At 48.7% G+C, this 21772-nt stretch overlaps 1 protein-coding gene across 3 annotated transcripts in view; it reads right to left on the reverse strand.

Moving 5' to 3' along the window:
- Positions 1-6754: 6754 nt before the first annotated feature.
- The window catches only part of ddhd1b (DDHD domain containing 1b), a 30607-nt gene continuing 15589 nt past the window's right edge, over positions 6755-21772 (reverse strand). For 2 of the 3 annotated variants that reach the window (XM_056427849.1, XM_056427850.1), the window contains 6 exons: positions 16136-16208; positions 13856-14005; positions 13336-13400; positions 12947-13125; positions 12316-12558; positions 6755-7592 (listed from right to left, as the gene is read on the reverse strand). In XM_056427849.1, the coding sequence (XP_056283824.1) occupies positions 7411-7592; positions 12316-12558; positions 12947-13125; positions 13336-13400; positions 13856-14005; positions 16136-16208 (892 nt within the window). In that variant the 3' untranslated portion in view covers positions 6755-7410. Of the gene's footprint in view, positions 7593-9253; positions 9583-12315; positions 12559-12946; positions 13126-13335; positions 13401-13855; positions 14006-16135; positions 16209-21772 lie in introns of all 3 variants that reach the window. The other variant, XR_008833349.1, reaches the window with a different exon arrangement.

The following is a 21772-nucleotide window of genomic DNA, read 5'->3' on the forward strand; positions in this document are numbered from 1 at the left end:
GTAACATGGTACTACAAGCTCTCTAGTGGGGTAACATGGTACTACAAGCTCTCTAGTGGGGTAACATGGTACTACAAGCTCTCTAGTGGGTAACATGGTACTACAAGCTCTCTAGTGGGGTAACATGGTACTACAAGCTCTCTAGTGGGGTAACATGGTACTACAAGCTCTCTAGTGGGGTAACATGGTACTACAAGCTCTAGTGGGAACATGGTACCACAAGCTCTCTAGTGGGGTAACATGGTACTACAAGCTCTCTAGTGGGGTAACATGGTACTACAAGCTCTCTAGTGGGTAACATGGTACTACAAGCTCTCTAGTGGGGTAACATGGTACCACAAGCTCTCTAGTGGGTAACATGGTACTACAAGCTCTCTAGTGGGTAACATGGTACTACAAGCTCTCTAGTGGGGTAACACGGTACTACAAGCTCTCTAGTGGGGTAACACGGTACTACAAGCTCTCTAGTGGGGTAACACGGTACTACAAGCTCTCTAGTGGGGTAACATGGTACTACAAGCTCTCTAGTGGGTAACATGGTACTACAAGCTCTCTAGTGGGGTAACATGGTACTACAAGCTCTCTAGTGGGTAACATGGTACACAAGCTCTCTAGTGGGGGTACATTTCTAAGCTCTCTAGTGGGGTAACGTGGTACTACAAGCTCTCTAGTGGGTAACATGGTACCACAAGCTCTCTAGTGGGGTAACATGGTACTACAAGCTCTCTAGTGGGGTAACATGGTACTACAAGCTCTCTAGTGGGGTAACATGGTACTACAAGCTCTCTAGTGGGGTAACATGGTACCACAAGCTCTCTAGTGGGGTAACATGGTACTACAAGCTCTCTAGTGGGGTAACATGGTACTACAAGCTCTCTAGTGGGGTAACATGGTACTACAAGCTCTCTAGTGGGTAACATGGTACTACAAGCTCTCTAGTGGGGTAACATGGTACTACAAGCTCTCTAGTGGGGTAACATGGTACTACAAGCTCTCTAGTGGGGTAACATGGTACTACAAGCTCTCTAGTGGGTAACATGGTACTACAAGCTCTCTAGTGGGGTAACATGGTACTACAAGCTCTCTAGTGGGTAACATGGTACTACAAGCTCTCTAGTGGGGTAACATGGTACTACAAGCTCTAGTGGGGTAACATGGTACTACAAGCTCTCTAGTGGGGTAACATGGTACTACAAGCTCTCTAGTGGGTAACATGGTACTACATGCTCTCTAGTGGGGTAATATGGTACTACAAGCTCTCTAGTGGGGTAACATGGTACTACATGCTCTCTAGTGGGTAACATGGTACTACATGCTCTCTAGTGGGGTAATATGGTACTACAAGCTCTCTAGTGGGGTAACATGGTACTACATGCTCTCTAGTGGGGTAATGTGGTACAACAAGCTCTCTAGTGGGGTAATATGGTACTACAGGCTCTCTAGTGGGGTAACATGGTACTACAAGCTCTCTAGTGGGGTAATATGGTACTACAACCTCTCTAGTGGGGTAATATGGTACTACCAGCCCTCTAGTGGGGTAATATGGTACTACAAGCTCTCTAGTGGGGTAATATGGTACTACCAGCCCTCTAGTGGGGTAATATGGTACTACAAGCCCTCTAGTGGGGTAATATGGTACTACAAGCTCTCTAGTGGGGTAATATGGTACTACCAGCCCTCTAGTGGGGTAATATGGTACTACAAGCCCTCTAGTGGGGCAATATGGTGCTACACACTCCTTAAGATATGATGGTGCATCACAATCAAGGCTTTATAGGCGAGGAGAAGGATTTTAAAAGCTAAGCTGGTAACACGTTCCCTGGCTAAACAGCAAAACATCCCCCTCTAGTGGACATATGAAGAACTGTTCGTCAATAATCAAATTTGTGAACAGCTGTGACTTTAGGATTGGAAGTATGAGAGAAAAGAATTCAACTGACATTCAGGAAATATATATATATTTATATATAAGTTACAAATGACCTAATAAGATAATTCAAGGTAAACCTCTTTAAAGTAAAAATAAATAATATGTCTTATATAAACTAAAATATGAATAGAATAACAAATATACAACCATGCAAGATCATATGGAAACAAAAATGAGTGTTAAAAAATAATGATTGATAGCACCAGTCATAATACACTTGTTTCTCAACCGGTGGCTCGTGGACCCATTTTCAGTGGGCAGAACCAAAATTGATTAAATAAAAAAAATCCTGTGGTTTTATTTTGAAGGGGAGTGTCTATTGACATTTTTTTGCCGGCTCTGGTTTCGACTTGTCTTGCATTTACATCATGGAAGAACACCGTGGGCCACGCAACTAGTTCTCTTCTCAAACATGGGCGAAACGTGAGTACGACTACATCAGATAGGGTTTTTATATATATATATATATATATACATATATATTAGTGCTGTGAAAAATAACGCATTAACACGTTTTGATTAAATTACAGGATTAATTAGATAAAAAAATGTAACGCATTTAACGCATGCGCAGAATGAGCTTCCAATCCGTCTGTTGTTGGTCGTCTCTCCAGCAGCGTGTCATTCTGTCTCTAGTGTCGCGTTAACACGACTCCGATCTCCGTCTCGCTAGCAGAGCCCCCACTCAAACAACATTTTAAAAAATCCATTGCTCAACAAAAAGCATCCTGGGGTAGAAAAAGGTTCCTTAAGCAAAAACTTATCTTCAGCAACGTCCGCTTAACAAAGTCGTCCTCTTGCTCTTCCTCTTGGGCTCGTCTTCGTCCTGGAGGCCCTTCCACTCCTGGCTGGTCCAGCTCCTTCCCTCCTTCCTCTCCCCTCTGTCTCCTCTGAAGCTTCCCAGCTCTTCCTCAGTGAGATGTCCTAAGCACCTGCAGCTGGTGAGTGTGAGGCAGTCTGGGAGCTGTAGTTTTCACCCGAGCGGCCATTTTGTCAGGTGGCCGCTGTACTTGAGTGGGAATGTAGCGTCCCTCCACTCCCTGGCCCCTTGTGATGCCACAATATATATGTATATATTTTTTGTGCAGCGAGGTTCTTTGCAGAGGACCTCATCTTACCTGGTGGCACATCCATTGCTAAATGAAAGAAGCCCCGCCCCTTGGCAGAGGACCTCATCTTACCTGGTGGCACATCCATTGCTAAATGAAAGAAGCCCCGCCTCTTGGCAGAGGACCTCATCTTACCTGCAGCCATGGCCATGAAGTCGATGACATCAAAGGTCAGACTCCAGCTGTGCAGGCGAACGCTCATTTTGCATTCCAAGTGGACAAAACTACACACACAATGAATAAGTGCTTTGTTTATTTTAATCAGCCTCGGTAGCCGGAGCCACCGAGGCGTCACGGTGTCGACAAGTGCAACTGGGTCCTTAACCTCCTTGGGAGGGGTCTGAGAGGAGGAGGAGGGCTGAGGGGTCTGAGAGGAGGAGGAGGGCTGAGGGGTCTGAGAGGAGAGGGAGGAGCCTGAGGGGTCTGAGAGGAGAGGGAGGAGCCTGAGGGGTCTGAGAGGAGAGGGAGGAGCCTGAGGGGTCTGAGAGGAGAGGGAGGAGCCTGAGGGGTCTGAGAGGAGGAGGGGGGCTGAGGGGTCTGAGGGGAGGAGGAGGGCTGAGGGGTCTGAGAGGAGGAGGGGCTGAGAGGTCTGAGAGGAGAGGGAGGAGCCTGAGAGGTCTGAGAGGAGAGGGAGGAGCCTGAGGGGTCTGAGAGGAGGAGGAGGAGGGCTGAGGGGTCTGAGAGGAGGAGGAGGGGGGCTGAGGGGTCTGAGAGGAGGAGGAGGGGGGCTGAGGGGTCTGAGAGGAGCCTGAGGGGTCTGAGAGGAGAGGGAGGAGCCTGAGAGGTCTGAGAGGAGAGGGAGGAGCCTGAGGGGTCTGAGAGGAGAGGGAGGAGCCTGAGGGGTCTGAGGAGGAGGAGGAGGGCTGAGGGCTCTGAGAGGAGGAGGAGGAGGAGGGCTGAGGGGTCTGAGGAGAGGAGGAGGAGGGCTGAGGGGTCTGAGAGGAGGAGGAGGAGGAGGGCTGAGGGGTCTGAGAGGAGGAGGAGGGCTGAGGGGTCTGAGGGGAGGAGGAGTAGGGCTGAGGGGTCTGAGAGGAGGAGGAGGAGGAGGGCTGAGGGGTCTGAGGGGAGGAGGAGGAGGGCTGAGGGGTCTGAGAGGAGTAGGAGGAGGAGGGCTGAGGGGTCTGAGAGGAGGAGGAGGGCTGAGGGCTCTGAGAGGAGGAGGAGGAGGGCTGAGGGCTCTGAGAGGAGGAGGAGGAGGAGGGCTGAGGGGTCTGAGGGGAGGAGGAGGAGGGCTGAGGGGTCTGAGAGGAGGAGGAGGGGGGCTGAGGGGTCTGAGAGGAGGAGGAGGGCTGAGGGGTCTGAGGGGAGGAGGAGGAGGGCTGGGGGGTCTGAGAGGAGGAGGAGGAGGGCTGAGGGCTCTGAGAGGAGGAGGAGGAGGAGGAGGGCTGAGGGGAGGAGGAGGAGGGCTGAGGGGTCTGAGAGGAGGAGGAGGGCTGAGGGGTCTGAGGGGAGGAGGAGGAGGGCTGAGGGGTCTGAGAGGAGGAGGAGGAGGAGGGCTGAGGGGTCTGAGGGGAGGAGGAGGAGGGCTGAGGGGTCTCTCCACGGACGGTCTGCTGCGAGAGGGCGGGAGCAGATTGCATCATTAGTCACCCGGAGACCCAGAAAGTGGTCTGGGGGCCCGGTGGCCCCAGAAGGTGGTCTGGGGGCCCGGTGGCCCCAGAAGGTGGTCTGGGGGTCTGGTGGACCAACACCTTTCTTAAAATAAAAAAACAGAGCGGTAATTAGCAGACTGGTGGTCAGGGGTTCGGCAGTGGTGTTACAGGAGCATGCTCCATTTGGCATCCCATCTGGGCCCCTCAGTCCTCATTGAGTCTCTCGGGCGCTCTTCCATCCTGGGTTACGCTCTATAATTGTTCCTGCTCTTGTTGCCAAGTTGTGATGCGACTCCAGGTGACTCTTCCAGGTGGAATCTGCAAGAACGTTTAATCATTTTCAACCAAAAGTCCTCAAGCGCCCTCTGGTGGACAAAGCCAGGAACAGGATGTTGACCGCTTCATTGAAATCCTCTGCTGCATATGCTGAGCTGTGTTTGGGACGACAGCAGAGCGGGGGTCTCCGTCTCCTTGAGAAATACGTTACTGTCTCCTGTGAACGTGTCTTTAAACGTGGATCCACTCTGAGGCCGCTCGTGGTGGTTGTGTTCGTACTCTTCTCGTCAGAGCGTCGCGCTGCCGTCAACATATCGGCACAAGCCGAAGAGAAGCATGAGTCTGTGGCTGTTCTCTGGATCTGGAGAACATATTCGTGGTTCAAGACTAAATTATTCCTGGTGAAATTAATTTCAAGAAGCTGGAGGAGCTGTTTGTCTGGCCGTGTTTCTTGGGACTCGGGCCTGCTCCGTCTCACCCTGACCCAGCTGCACTCAGTGCCCAGTGGCCCTCATGGAGCTGGAGGGTCGAGTCTCTTGTCGAACATCAGGACACAAGGTCTTCCTCCAGGGAACCCATGTGTGGCCCCTGAACCGCCGGAGACGTCGTTCAGGGACATTCAGAGGAGAGCGGCCGCTGTGAGGAGAGGATCAGGTGTTCATCATGAAGCGTGTAACTCTGGTTGGAGTCTGAAACGAAGACAAAGATCTGTCCCTGTTGAGACACAATGAGGCCGTCATATGGGATCTAGTGGCATCTAGTGGTGAGGTTGTAGATCGCATCCAACTGAACATTGCAAGAGTTTAGAGAATGAAAATGTAAAAAGTGTGATAGTGTGTGGGCTCCTGAAGAGGAGGACTGTGTGAAGAGAAGCTCCCTGTCTGGACGGGATCAGCCTCTTTGTTCCTGGTGTGTTTCATATCCTATTGGACAACACACGTCCCGAAAGCCTTCAGACTCCTCCTCCGGGCGTCCATGGACCTGGGTCCTGCTTCCAGCCTCTGGTCAGACCTGGCCTCCTTCCCAATGGCCCCGCCTCCTGCCTGGTGGCCCTGCTGCCATCCTGGAGAGAGGGGCCCTCCTCTATGGCTGAAGGGTTCTTACCTTTTTTATATTTCTTGGGAGTTTTTCCTGATCTGATGTGAGGTCAAAGGTCGGGGATGTCGTATGTCTCCAGACTGTAAAGACCTGACCTGAACGAGGTAACCGGGGCAACGGCTGCATGTGCTAGCGTGGCTGTGATGAAGAGGAGGTGCGTTACTTCCTCCTGTGGTGTTTCTGGACTAACAGAAGAATCCGACTTTCACGATCCTCATTTATTGGTGGATCATTTCCAGGATCACGTTTCTATGGTTACAGCTCAACATGCAGGCAACATTTCTCTTTAATTTGCACTCAAAGCAGTGAAGACCAACCGAATGCAACATGACTCAGTTGGTCTTCACTGCTCTGAGGCCGAGGGTCGAAATCAAATACCCAAACCACAGCTGTGGTTCCAGATGTGCATGCAGACACCTTGAGGCAGCGCGCAGGAAGCACAGCTCCTCTGCATCTGACCCCTGACCCAGAGGTCAACATCACTCAATGCCACAGCGTTTACGATTCTGATCCCTGTGCTGGACTACAATGACCTTCAGCCCTCATTTGATTTCCCATGATCCCTTTGGGGTTCATATATTCCCATCTCAGCGTTTATGAGAAATTATAAGACACGTGTTAACACAAGACTGGACCTGGATCAAGGCGGTGTCGATGACTCAGCAGGATGCTGCGTTGTTGTTGTTGTTTTCATTGAGAGCAAACCAGAACGCAGAGGCAGGCGCAGTACACTGGATGTCCACCAGGTGTGAGTGTGTATATGTGATGTTTAAAACAGGTGATTTGTTGGGTCCTTTTCCATTCACACAACTGTAGCTCATGGAGGTGAGTGGTCGTCATGGTAACCACCAGGTCCCCGGTTCAATCCCCGATCTCCCCATAGTTCATGTTGAAGTGTCCTTGAGCAAGGCACTGAACCCCCAGCTGCTTCACCGCAGCCCACTGCTCCTGCATCGCGACATATAGCGACACACATTTCATGTGTGTAACTATATGTAATAAAACAACCTCAGGACAACGCTGACGTGAGCAGAATGACATCATGGTGGCTTGTGTGGGAGAAAGATCTGTGGCTGCTTTACATATTATATCATAATATTATAAATATGGCTCAGTGAACGTCCCACTAGCTTTAGACTTTTAAAATGTCTGAAATCAAATCAACTCATGGTAACATATAATAAAGTTGAGTCAATCATTATTCCATCAAACTAAAAGTAAACATGATGACAAATATGAATCAGTCTCCCAATATTTAACATGAACAAATAATAAATATATTAATAGCTTTTGTTCACTTATATTTGTATCTCAAATAAGATATTAGAACATGAAGGATGACTGAAGACGAGTCATTCTTCATCGTATGTCTTTCCGATGAACAGGAAGTGAGGTGCTGAGCATGCTAGGTCTCTGGGTGGTCTTCTGCAGGTTCCACCAGCTCCGGTGGTCTGTACATGAAGGTGAGGAGGAACAGCGCCACATCGTACGAGCACCAATAGGCCGTGTGCGACGTCACCGCTGACCAATAGCGGCTCTCCACCAAACCCTCCCGCAGCTCGAAGTCGATGCGTCTCTCCAACTCCACTGGAACACAGAAAACCACGTTAGTATCGTCTGGTCCCGTCTGGTCCCGTCTGGTCCCTTCTAGTCCCTTCTGGTCCCGTCTGGTCCCTTCTGGTCCCTTCTGGTCCCGTCTGGTCCCTTCTGGTCCCTTCTAGTCCCTTCTAGTCCCTTCTGGTCCCTTCTGGTCCCGTCTGGTCCCTTCTAGTCCCTTCTGGTCCCTTCTGGTCCCTTCTGGTCCCGTCTGGTCCCTTCTAGTCCCTTCTGGTCCCGTCTGGTCCCGTCTAGTCCCTTCTGGTCCCGTCTGGTCCCTTCTGGTCCCTTCTAGTCCCGTCTGGTCCCTTCTGGTCCCGTCTGGTCTCATTTTTCTCCCTCTCCTCCCCATGACATTCCCCTCCCTGCTTGGCTTCTCTCGTCATGTCTTGTCTGTCTCTATACTTGAGAGACTCTCTCCGCATCGCTCTTCGAACTAAAAACCATGGACGTGATCAACTGGTCCCTAAACGCAATTGACACCATCTTCTCGACGAGAAGCTCGGGTTCGGGGGAACCTGCCTGTCCTGCCGGGACGTGGGTTGCTGGTTACACGATGGACGCGTGGGGGAAGTGGCGTGTCTTGTGCCTAGCAGCCCTTTCCGTGGAGGACGTAGAAGACATCTACCTATTCGGAACTTTGATTACAGGATTTCTGCTGATTGGAGTTGGTGCTGCCCTGGCTTATCGGAAAATTAAGGAAACGGTGACAGCCGTTAAAAGCCCCCTAAGGCTGCCCGACATGATTGACGTTGGGCAGAGTTGTTGGCACTCAGACTGTGGCATTAAACCGTCAGAATGACAACATCGTGGAGAAGCTGATGGCTCTGCAAATGAAATTGGATCGATTTGAAATCCTATTGGGAAATGGGAGGAAAATGGAGGAATAGTAGGTGCGCAAAATTGAAATGCAGCTACTGGAAGACCAAACAATCCCAATCTTATCTGCTTTCGGCTCCCTCTACCAGGACGGGCCTTGGCCAAGGCCGTGACTGGAACAACAACTCCCCCGAAGATCACTGAAGCGAGACTCTCTCATTCCCTTCCCCCTATCCACAGACACCTGTGGTTGTTTTTCTCCCCAGGACCCTTCAAGGCTATCTCCATGGCAACGACCATCTTGCGGTCTGGGAACTTTGTCTGTTGTGGACTGGGGGAGGACGACACACCAAGGCCACTCACACACAACTTCAACACACTGATATGCAATCACTACCCCCATCCCACGCCTTCGCCTGCTTTGCCCCCCCAGGGTGACAGGACGGGTCTGTGTCCGCGCCGTGGCGGCGGACGGCTCGGGCTGGCTGCTGGACGGTGCTGGTTACCTTGTGCCCTCAATGGCGGGGCTATCGCCCAGTCTTTGGCTTACCTCCCCTCCCCCCTTCCTACTCGTTGCAAGTCATGTCTAAGATGTATGTGCTTATGTGCAATGGTGTTTTTTGTTTCTCCTGCTCCCACACTGTACCTCTAGGGGCATAGTCGGGGTTGCTTTTTCTTTTCTCGCCTCTTCCCTCATGTTATGCTGTCATCTTTCATCCACCCTTTCCTAGATGGCGCCGCGGACGGCGCCTCGGTGTCTTGGTGCGCGAATCTTGCACCTTCCGCCAAAGAAAATTCCTCGTTTGTTTGTGAAAACATTCTTGGCAATAAACCTGATTCTGATTCTGATCTGGTCCCGTCTGGTCCCGTCTGGTCCCGTCTGGTCCCGTCTGGTCCCTTCTGGTCCCTTCTGGTCCCTTCTGGTCCCTTCTGGTCCCGTCTGGTCCCGTCTGGTCCCATCTGGTCCCTTCTGGTCCCTTCTGGTCCCGTCTGGTCCCGTCTGGTCCCGTCTGGTCCCATCTGGTCCCATCTGGTCCCTTCTGGTCCCTTCTAGTCCCGTCTGGTCCCTTCTAGTCCCGTCTGGTCCCTTCTAGTCCCGCCTGGTCCCGTCTGGTCCCGCCTGGTCCCTCATGTTGGAGCTCCAGCTCCCCTCCAGGAGATCCTCAAGCAGATGACAGAGTCTCTGACCCTCAGCCGACCTTTACCCTCCTTCGTAAAGACTCCAGAGGAACGCTGTAGCACCAGATGCCCAAACCACCTCAAATGTCTCAGGGCTCTATTCTAGTCCAGATGTGTGAGCTCCTCACCTCTGAGGAAACTCCTTCTGGAGGCCTGTTCCTGCCAACCCTAACCCTGCGTTCTTGTTTCCATGGGGACCCTGAACTCATCCCTCGGGGACCCAGGGCCTCATAGGACGAGCTGCTGACTCTCATCCGACCACTAGGACTGCAGACTGCCTCGGGGGCCTGAGGTCTGATGACCCCCATGAGGACCACATGGCTCGTGGAGCATTCCCTTTGCTCAATACTCCCACAGTGCCTAGAGGACTCCAGGGGCCCCTTTTCCAAGTCCACAAACCACTCGTAGACTGCTTGTTATATCAAAACAAGTAGTCTACGAGTGGTTTGTGGACTTTTTACTGGGGTTCCTCAAGGCTGCATCCTAGGTTCCCTCCTCTTCCTCTGACTACTGGAGTCCCTCAAGGCTCTGTCCTGGGTCCCCTCCTCTTCCTCGCACTACTGGAGTCCCTCAAGGCTCTGTCCTGGGTCCCCTTCTCTTCCTCTCACTATGGGGTCCCTCAAGGCTCCGTCCTGGGTCCCCTCCTCTTCCTCTCACTACTGGGGTCCCTCAAGGCTCTGTCCTGGGTCCCCTTCTCTTCCTCGCACTACTGGAGTCCCTCAAGGCTCCGTCCTGGGTCCCCTCCTCTTCCTCTCACTACTGGGGTCCCTCAAGGCTGTGTCCTAGGTCCCCTCCTCTTCCTCTCACTACTGGAGTCCCTCAAGGCTCTGTCCTGGGTCCCCTCCTCTTCCTCTCACTACTGGGGTCCCTCAAGGCTGCGTCCTAGGTCCCCTCCTCTTCCTCTCACTACTGGGGTTCCTCAGGGCTCTATCCTGGGTCCCCTCCTCTTCCTCTCACTACTGGGGTCCCTCAAGGCTCTGTCCTGGGTCCCCTCCTCTTCCTCTCACTACTGGGGTTCCTCAAGGCTCTGTCCTGGGTCCCCTCCTCTTCCTCTCACTACTGGGGTTCCTCAAGGCTCCGTCCTGGGTCCCCTCCTCTTCCTCTCACTACTGGGGTCCCTCAAGGCTGCGTCCTGGGTCCCCTCCTCTTCCTCTCACCACTGGGGTCCCTCAAGGCTGCGTCCTAGGTCCCCTCCTCTTCCTCTCACTACTGGGGTTCCTCAAGGCTCCGTCCTGGGTCCCCTCCTCTTCCTCTCACTACTGGGGTCCTTCAAGGCTCCTTCCTGGGTCCCCTCCTCTTCCTCTCACCACTGGGGTCCCTTAAGGCTGCGTCCTGGGTCCCCTCCTCTTCCTCTCACTACTGGGGTCCCTCAAGGCTCCGTCCTGGGTCCCCTCCTCTTCCTCCCACTATGGGGTCCCTCAAGGCTCTGTCCTGGGTCCCCTCCTCTTCCTCTCACTACTGGGGTCCTTCAAGGCTCCGTCCTGGATCCCCTCCTCTTCCTCTCACTACTGGGGTCCCTCAAGGCTGCGTCCTGGGTCCCCTCCTCTTCCTCTCACTACTGGGGTACTTCAAGGCTCTGTCCTGGGTCCCCTCCTCACTACTGGGGTCCCTCAAGCTCCGTCCTGGGTCCCCCCCTCTTCCTCTCACTACTGGGGTCCTTCAAGGCTCTGTCCTGGGTCCCCTCCTCTTCCTCTCACTACTGGGGTTCCTCAAGGCTCTGTCCTGGGTCCCCTCCTCTTCCTCTCACTACTGGGGTCCCTCAAGGCTCTGTCCTGGGTCCCCTCCTCTTCCTCTCACTACTGGGGTTCCTCAAGGCTCTGTCCTGGGTCCCCTCTTCCTCTCACTACTGGGGTCCTTCAAGGCTCTGTCCTGGGTCCGCTCCTCTTCCTCTCACTACTGGGGTCCTTCAAGGCTCTGTCCTGGGTCCCCTCCTCTTCCTCTCACTACTGGGGTCCCTCAAGGCTCTGTCCTGGGTCCCCTCCTCTTTCTCTCACTACTGGGGTTCCTCAAGCCTCTGTCCTGGATCCCCTCCTCTTCCTCTCACCACTGGGGTCCCTCAAGGCTGCGTCCTGGGTCCCCTCCTCTTCCTCTCACTACTGGGGTTCCTCAAGGCTCTGTCCTGGGTCCCCTCCTCTTCCTCTCACTACTGGGGTTCCTCAAGCCTCTGTCCTGGGTCCCCTCCTCTTCTCTCTGCACACTAATTCTCGCATGGCTTCTCCTACCATAGCTATGCTGATGACACCCAACTGATCCTCTTGTTTCTCCGATCTGAAACACAGGTAGCAGAACGAATCTCTGCCTGTCTGTCTGTCTGACTGTCCGTCTGAATGTCTGACTGACAACACCTGAAAAGCACTTGACATAAACAATGTCTCATCATTATTCTCTTCATCACACGTTCTCACCTTTCTCACCTTTCTGACCTCCTGCACCGACACCGCCACCAACCTCTCTGTAATTGTCTTTTACTAATATAATGTCATCTATTTTGAACTGTTTCTACTATGTAAAGTGCCGTTGAATACATTTTAAAGAGCTATATAAAATAAGCATATTATTGTTGTTATTATTATCGCTATAAATTATTAAAAGTCTGGTGAATCAGCATCAAATGGACTTTCCTGAGGTCTGCCCTGAAGTCTAAACGTTGGATCTGAGGCAGACAGCGACAGTCAGATGGTCATGGTAATTACAAATGTCTGACCACATGGCTTACAGGAGGAGTTGTCCATGACAGCTGAGGCGGACTGGTACATGGCCGGCTCCTCCTCCAGTTCTTTGTCTTTTTCTTCGCTCTCTGCCACTGTTGCTGCTTCTTCTCCTGATGGCACATTTTCAACTTCAGAGGCTCCGCCCTCAGCATCTGATGGGTCCTCCTCCACTCCGCCCACCTGGCCACTAGAACGGGAAAAGCGGGAAAACAGGATTCCTCCGATTCCCTTTCCAAGACTGGCAGCACCTGAGGGACAGTCAGATGAGTAAGAAGTCATTAGTGGAGTAAGATGTGCCAAAGCGTGGTAATCACTCCTCTGGTCGTATTCATGCTAACAGGTGAGGACCTCGCCTTAGGCCCTCAGCAGGAGTCATGAATCTACCCTCTGAAAGGCATCATCACCTACATCACCCACCTTTCAGCTGCAGTAAGACCCTACTCTCCCCAAAGCGAAGAGCCTGGGCTGCTGTGTGACTCCATGGATCTATCTGCATTACTCTGCACTTCTCCTCCTCTGAGTTGGACCCAGAACACAGAATAGTGAGAGGCTCTTGGAAACGCCTCGCTCCTCCAGGAGCAGCTCATGGCTGACAGCTGGTTCAGGTACTTTCCTGTTTCGCTTTTCTTTACTCACCCATGATGCTGGCTTTGCCCAGGCTGGTGATGGACTCTCCATAATGGCGTCTGGCCTGTGGCGGGGAGGTGCAGGGGCTGAGGATGCTCTCCGAGTCCGAGACGGACGCCGTCTCCTTGGAGGGGTTGAGCAGCGTGAGCCGGATCTGGTCGTACGGCGTTGGGCTGCTGGTGTTGTACCTGCACATCACAGACACCGTCACCTCAGCTGTAATCAACCTGGGACACGTCTGGTCCCTTGGCTCCTAGTGGACAGTGTTAAGAGCAACACATGATTTCACAAAGAGAGAGAGAGACAGAGAGACAGATAGATAGACAGACAGAGAGATAGAGGTTGTGGATAACCTCAGTCATGCATGTAGATGCCTGTCCTAGAGCCTCGTGTCTCACCAGTGGACCTGCACAGGCGCGATGTTGCTGTAGTGCTTCAAGATGAGCGGCTCCAGCCTGTACGCCTGAAACAAACACAACACGTGCTTTGAGACACGCTGGCTCCTTCCAGGCCGACGCAGATCCTGATGCTCCACGGCCAGAGCCCTAGGGTCCCTCAAGCCCGGACCCCCTCCCAGCCCAGAGGGTCCCTCCAGCACCAGGGCAGGAGTGTTGGAGGTGTGGAGCATCCAGCCCACTTCGACCTGCCTCCAACCTACACATACACTACACGTGTTGCATGTATCCTTATCACTAGAGGAGGCAGAGGAATAACTGGACATGAGACACACTGAGCAAGAGGGACCGGGAGAGGAAGAGGAGGAAGCCATGGCTCGCTGCTAAGCTGGCTACCGGAAGAGAGAGCTGACAGCAGCGTGTATTCAAAGGTTTGGTGTCTGTCTGTCGGCTCCTAGTCCCCCTAAACATGCGGCATGTTGGGGCAGGGTGCTGACGCTCAGCCGTGGGTCGGGTCGCTCACCACCGGGTCCGTGGGGTGGAAGATGTTGAAGAGGCGTTTGCAGATGGCCGTGGGGAGGATGTGGCCCTGCACGCCGAAGTTCCCAGGCCGAATCCCTCTCAACGCCAAGAACACCGCCAGAGGAGAGCCCATGCAGAAGAAATTTTCGATCTGCCACACAAAAAAAATTCTAAATTGAAGATGAGAGAAAAAGCCGAAGCCGTGGATTTGCAGTTAGCATCAAAGTGTTAGATATTCATCAACGTGGCGTACAACATGTTGGCTTTTTGGTTTTAATCTAAACCTTGAATATAAAATCAGGCTGTTTTTAGTTTCAATATTTTTTTATTTAAATAAAAATAGTTATGTTGTAAAATAATTTCAAACTAAATGCATAAAGTTCAGAAGTTGTATTTTGGTTTTTTAATTAATTAAAATAGAATTAAACAATTATATGTATGAAACATGTATTTGCAATCGTCATCAATAACCTTCTGGATGTTTTTGCATGAACCAATCAGATGAGTCCTTCAGAAGGGACGTTTGGTTTAATGTGAATGCAGAACGTTACGTCTGGCAAGATGACTAAAGAATGGACAACAAACTCACAACATCCAGCTGCCCGGAGGTCAGAGGTCAACCTGATCCTGGATTTAAATGTCTACATACAAGTCACTGATCTGAAGTGTGTTGGCTTGTAGTTTGAATTAGAGGGTTTATAATAAGTGGCTTTGAATCATTCTGTTGGGCGAATGGCTTTGAAATGTGCCGTAAGAAGATGTTTCATGACTCGGCAGTTTGAGTCTTTACGAGTCCACAATGTCCAGCTTCCTAAAAAAGGCCTAACACATCAACTGAACTCTGGATCACGTCAATAATACATACCATGCAGGAACACTGCAAATGTCAAAACATCTTGTTATAAACATGTCGTTATAAACATGTCGTTATAAACATTTCGTTATAAACATGTCGTTATAAACATGTCGTTATAAACATGTCGTCATAAACATGTCATAAACATATCGTCATAAACATGTTATAAACATGTGGTTATAAACACGTGGTTATAAACACGTTATAAACACGTTATAAACATGTTATAAACATGTTATAAACATGTGGTTATAAACATGTGGTTTTATTATCAGGTGCGTGGTTACAGTAGTCTACGGCTCAAGTTATTTGAGAAAATGTTTAAAAAAGCTCCTCAAATGTTGAGGTTGCAAAGCTGGAAGTTCAATGGTCAGAACTATGTTAGTTGGTCAGCCACGGGTCAGCTAAGGGTCAGCTAAGGGTCAGCTAAGGGTCAGCTAAGGGCAGGGTTTTTCTTGGGTCAAAATGGGTCTTCGATGCTCCCAAAAAAAAAAACATTCCGTCTATTCGTGCAGGTCGGACTGTTGAGTGAGTGATCAGCAGCTGGCCACTCGGTCCATTCGCGCACCTCACAGTTGCGTATTGATCAGACAAGAAGACACGCTTATCAACTCCAGTGTTTCCCCTACTATTATAACAGGGGGAAATCTCCGATGCCGGCGCGCGCCTCGCTCAGCGGTGATGCGCGCACACAGGTGAGCACACCTCAGTGTTAAATTAACCTTAGGGCACCAACATGGCTAGCGGCACTAGTCCCGCCCCCCTGAAGCTGTAAACCTAGGGGAAACACTGAACTTGATTACTATTGATCAAAACAGAACGAGGATTCGGCTGGAGCCGACTTGAAACATACTATTGAGAACATATTCGCACGTGATGACCACAGGTTTTTTGTTTTTTTTCATCGCAGACTTTTTTTTGCCTTAGGCGCTCGGAATTTTCTCTATGCAGGAAAAACCCTCTAAGGGTCAGCCATGGGTCAGCTCTACGTCTGGAGAACATCCCCCACTGAGATGTCTGAAAGGTGAATCCTAATGTTCATAGTTGGAACCAGAAGTTTTATCTGGCTGCCTAGTGTAGGGCCACCTCTCATTGGCTGCCTGGTGTAGGGCCACCTCTCATTGGCTGCCTGGTGTAGGGCCACCTCTCATGCACGAGGGGCTGTGGGTCTCCCCATGCAGGTGTCTCCAGTCCCACAGGCCAAAGACACACTCACGCCTACGGACTCTAACGTGTCCGTAGGCGTGAGTGTGAATGCTCGTCTGTCTCTAGATGTGCCCGACGATGGACCACGACCCCGCCTTCGCCCAAGGTCAGCTGGGGTTAAATAAGTGGCTCTGGGTTGTAATTAGTTTGAGGGTTTTGGCTCTGAACCAGATGTGGGCTGCGTGCCGATGACGACCGGTGACGGACACGGTACTGTACCTTGAACTTCAGGGCTGGCCCTGCACACATGGAGGTCTGCAGACCTTGGAACTGATCCTCCAAGTCCCTCAACCTGGGAGGACACAACATTGATTACAATGACTCCAATGAAGGGTGCATGTCTGGTGAGTCCTACAGAGTCTTACTGAGTCTTATTTACCGAGAGCAACATTACCCGGCAGAGCAACGTTACCCGGCAGAGCAACGTTACCCGGCACAGCAACGTTACCCGGCACAGCAACGTTACCCGGCAGAGCAACGTTACCCGGCAGAGCAACGTTACTCGGCACAGCAACATCGCACAGCAACGTTACTCGGCACAGCAACGTTACCCGGCAGAGCAACGTTACCCGGCAGAGCAACGTTACCCGGCACAGCAACGTTACCCGGCACAGCAACGTTACCCGGCAGAGCAACGTTACCCGGCACAGCAACGTTACTCGGCACTGCAACGTTACTCGGCACAGCAACGTTACCCGGCAGAGCAACGTTACTCGGCAGAGCAACGTTACCCGGCAGAGCAACGTTACCCGGCAGAGCAACGTTACCGGCACAGCAACGTTACCGGCACAGCAACGTTACCGGCACAGCAACGTTACCGGCACAGCAACGTTACCGGCAGAGCAACGTTACCGGCAGCAACGCGTTACCGGCAGAGCAACGTTACCCGGCAGCAACAGCGTTACCGGCAGAGCAACGTTACCGGCAGCAACGCGTTACCGGCACAGCAACGTTACCCGGCAGAGCAACGTTACCCGGCAGAGCAACGTTACCCGGCACAGCAACGTTACCCGGCAGAGCAACGTTACCCGGCACAGCAACGTTACCCGGCAGAGCAACGTTACCCGGCAGAGCAACGTTACCGGCGAAACAGCGTTACCCGGCACAGCAACGTTACCCGGCAGAGCAACGTTACCCGGCAGAGCAACGTTACCCGGCACAGCAACGTTACCCGGCCCACAGCGGCACTGAGCACCTTGGTTCCTGCACCCCACCACGGTCACATTGGTGGACACAGGAAGTGTTTGATTTCATCAAGAGAGGCGCATCAGGGGGGGTTCTGAGACTTCCTGATTCCTGAGTGTCCAGGTATGAGTCCATTACTGATGGAGGACTATGGGGAAGGAGGTGATGGACGATCGCCTCATTACTTTACCAGAGACCACCAGAGTACGCTGACAGGCTCATAGTCTGATCCACAAGCAGCATGTACCACTTGGACTTTAAATACTGTCATTATTATTAGGTTTATATACTGTGTATATATGTCTACTTTTATGATTGGTCTTCTTACGTAACTAAAAACATAAATACCTTTTTACTTTTTATTTCCTATTAAATTTAGATGATCCAAATATCTACAAAAAAATGTTGCAGTAAAAATATTTGATAGCAGCCCCTTTTAAAACAACTGGAGCAGCAGAAGCAGAGCGTTACCTCCGGTCGCTCTCTGGCTCCAAGCTAAACCCGACTCGAGTTCAGGATCAGGAAACGTACTTCTTCTAGTCCTTGAACACTCTGTGTCATCATCACCCTGATGGGGCCACCAGGCACTGTGCATCATGCATAGGGGTGAAGAGTCCAGCCCAAGGACACATGGGCGTGGAACCACCACCCTCTGACTGACAGACGAGCTGCTCCTCCACTGAGCACATGGCATGAAGAGGGCATCCGTCTGTCAGAGGAGGACTTGTTCTATGAATAAGTGAATCACTTGTTCTGTGAATAAGTGAATCACTTGTTCTGTGAATAAGTGAATCACTTGTTCTATGAATAAGTGATTCACTTGTTCTGTGAATAAGTGAATCACTTGTTCTGTGAATAAGTGAATCACCTGTCCTGTGAATCAGTGAATCACTTGTTCTATGAATAAGTGATTCACTTGTTCTGTGAATAAGTGAATTACTTGTTCTGTGAATAAGTGATTCACTTGTTCTGTGAATAAGTGAATCACTTGTCCTGTGAATAAGTGAATCACTTGTCCTGTGAATAAGTGAATCACTTGTCCTGTGAATAAGTGAATCACTTGTTCTGTGAATAAGTGAATCACTTGTTCTGTGAATAAGTGAATCACCTGTCCTGTGAATCAGTGAATCACTTGTTCTGTGAATAAGTGAATCACTTGTTCTGTGAATAAGTGAATCACTTGTTCTGTGAATAAGTGAATCACCTGTCCTGTGAATCAGTGAATCACTTGTCCTGTGAATAAGTGAATCACTTGTTCTGTGAATCAGTGAATCACTTGTTCTGTGAATCAGTGAATCACCTGTTCTGTGAATAAGTGAATCACCTGTCCTGTGAATCAGTGAATCACTTGTTCTGTGAATAAGTGATTCACTTGTTCTGTGAATAAGTGAATCTCTTGTTCTGTGAATAAGTGAATCACTTGTTCTGTGAATAAGTGAAATCACTTGTTCTTTGAATAAGTGAAATCACTTGTTCTGTGAATAAGTGAAATCACTTGTTCTGTGAATAAGTGAATCACTTGTTCTGTGAATAAGTGAATCACTTGTCCTGTGAATAAGTGAAATAACTTGTTCTGTGAATAAGTGAAATCACTTGTTCTGTGAATAAGTGAATCACTTGTTCTGTGAATAAGTGAATCACTTGTTCTGTGAATAAGTGAATCACTTGTTCTGTGAATAAGTGAAATCACTTGTTCTGTGAATAAGTGAATCACTTGTCCTGTGAATAAGTGAATCACTTGTTCTGTGAATAAGTGAATCACTTGTCCTGTGAATAAGTGAATCACTTGTCCTGTGAATAAGTGAATCACTTGTTCTGTGAATAAGTGAATCACCTGTTCTGTGAATAAGTGAATCACCTGTCCTGTGAATCAGTGAATCACCTGTTCTGTGAATAAGTGAATCACCTGTCCTGTGAATCAGTGAATCACCTGTTCTGTGAATAAGTGAATCACTTGTCCTGTGAATAAGTGAATTACTTGTCCTGTGAATAAGTGAATCACTTGTTCTGTGAATAAGTGAATCACTTGTTCTGTGAATAAGTGAATCACTTGTTCTGTGAATAAGTGAATCACTTGTTCTGTGAATAAGTGAATCACTTGTTCTGTGAATAAGTGAATCACTTGTTCTGTGAATCAGTGAATCACTTGTTCTGTGAATAAGTGAATCACTTGTTCTGTGAATCAGTGAATCACTTGTTCTGTGAATAAGTGAATCACTTGTTCTGTGAATCAGTGAATCACTTGTTCTGTGAATCAGTGAATCACTTGTTCTGTGAATCAGTGAATCACTTGTTCTGTGAATAAGTGAATCACTTGTTCTGTGAATAAGTGAATCACTTGTTCTGTGAATAAGTGAATCACTTGTTCTGTGAATAAGTGAATCACTTGTTCTGTGAATAAGTGAATCACTTGTTCTGTGAATAAGTGAATCACTTGTTCTGTGAATAAGTGAATCACTTGTTCTGTGAATAAGTGAATCACTTGTTCTGTGAATAAGTGAATCACTTGTTCTATGAATCAGTGAATCACTTGTTCTGTGAATAAGTGAATCACTTGTTCTGTGAATAAGTGAATCACCTGTCCTGTGAATCAGTGAATCACTTGTTCTATGAATAAGTGATTCACTTGTTCTGTGAATAAGTGAATTACTTGTTCTGTGAATAAGTGATTCACTTGTTCTGTGAATAAGTGAATCACTTGTCCTGTGAATAAGTGAATCACTTGTCCTGTGAATAAGTGAATCACTTGTCCTGTGAATAAGTGAATCACTTGTTCTGTGAATAAGTGAATCACTTGTTCTGTGAATAAGTGAATCACCTGTCCTGTGAATCAGTGAATCACTTGTTCTGTGAATAAGTGAATCACTTGTTCTGTGAATAAGTGAATCACCTGTCCTGTGAATCAGTGAATCACTTGTTCTATGAATAAGTGATTCACTTGTTCTGTGAATAAGTGAATTACTTGTTCTGTGAATAAGTGATTCACTTGTTCTGTGAATAAGTGAATCACTTGTCCTGTGAATAAGTGAATCACTTGTCCTGTGAATAAGTGAATCACTTGTCCTGTGAATAAGTGAATCACTTGTTCTGTGAATAAGTGAATCACTTGTTCTGTGAATAAGTGAATCACCTGTCCTGTGAATCAGTGAATCACTTGTTCTGTGAATAAGTGAATCACTTGTTCTGTGAATAAGTGAATCACTTGTTCTGTGAATAAGTGAATCACCTGTCCTGTGAATCAGTGAATCACTTGTCCTGTGAATAAGTGAATCACTTGTTCTGTGAATCAGTGAATCACTTGTTCTGTGAATCAGTGAATCACCTGTTCTGTGAATAAGTGAATCACCTGTCCTGTGAATAAGTGAATCACCTGTCCTGTGAATCAGTGAATCACTTGTTCTGTGAATAAGTGATTCACTTGTTCTGTGAATAAGTGAATCTCTTGTTCTGTGAATAAGTGAATCACTTGTTCTGTGAATAAGTGAAATCACTTGTTCTTTGAATAAGTGAAATCACTTGTTCTGTGAATAAGTGAAATCACTTGTTCTGTGAATAAGTGAATCACTTGTTCTGTGAATAAGTGAATCACTTGTCCTGTGAATACGTGAAATAACTTGTTCTGTGAATAAGTGAAATAACTTGTTCTGTGAATAAGTGAAATCACTTGTTCTGTGAATAAGTGAATCACTTGTTCTGTGAATAAGTGAATCACTTGTTCTGTGAATAAGTGAAATCACTTGTTCTGTGAATAAGTGAATCACTTGTCCTGTGAATAAGTGAATCACTTGTCCTGTGAATAAGTGAATCACTTGTTCTGTGAATAAGTGAATCACTTGTCCTGTGAATAAGTGAATCACTTGTCCTGTGAATAAGTGAATCACTTGTTCTGTGAATAAGTGAATCACCTGTTCTGTGAATAAGTGAATCACCTGTCCTGTGAATCAGTGAATCACCTGTTCTGTGAATAAGTGAATCACTTGTCCTGTGAATAAGTGAATCACTTGTCCTGTGAATAAGTGAATCACTTGTTCTGTGAATAAGTGAATTACTTGTTCTGTGAATAAGTGAATCACTTGTTCTGTGAATAAGTGAATCACTTGTTCTGTGAATAAGTGAATCACTTGTTCTGTGAATAAGTGAATCACTTGTTCTGTGAATAAGTGAATCACTTGTTCTGTGAATAAGTGAATCACTTGTTCTGTGAATCAGTGAATCACTTGTTCTGTGAATCAGTGAATCACTTGTTCTGTGAATAAGTGAATCACTTGTTCTGTGAATAAGTGAATCACTTGTTCTGTGAATAAGTGAATCACTTGTTCTGTGAATAAGTGAATCACTTGTTCTGTGAATAAGTGAATCACTTGTTCTGTGAATAAGTGAATCACTTGTTCTGTGAATAAGTGAATTACTTGTTCTGTGAATAAGTGAATCACTTGTTCTGTGAATAAGTGAATCACTTGTTCTGTGAATAAGTGAATCACTTGTTCTGTGAATCAGTGAATCACTTGTTCTGTGAATAAGTGAATCACTTGTTCTGTGAATAAGTGAATCACTTGTTCTGTGAATAAGTGAATCACTTGTTCTGTGAATAAGTGAATCACTTGTTCTGTGAATAAGTGAATCACTTGTCCTGTGAATAAGTGAATCACTTGTCCTGTGAATAAGTGAATC

The sequence above is a fragment of the Pseudoliparis swirei genome, chromosome 12 (genome assembly GCF_029220125.1).
Source record: "Pseudoliparis swirei isolate HS2019 ecotype Mariana Trench chromosome 12, NWPU_hadal_v1, whole genome shotgun sequence".
NCBI lineage: Eukaryota > Metazoa > Chordata > Actinopteri > Perciformes > Liparidae > Pseudoliparis > Pseudoliparis swirei.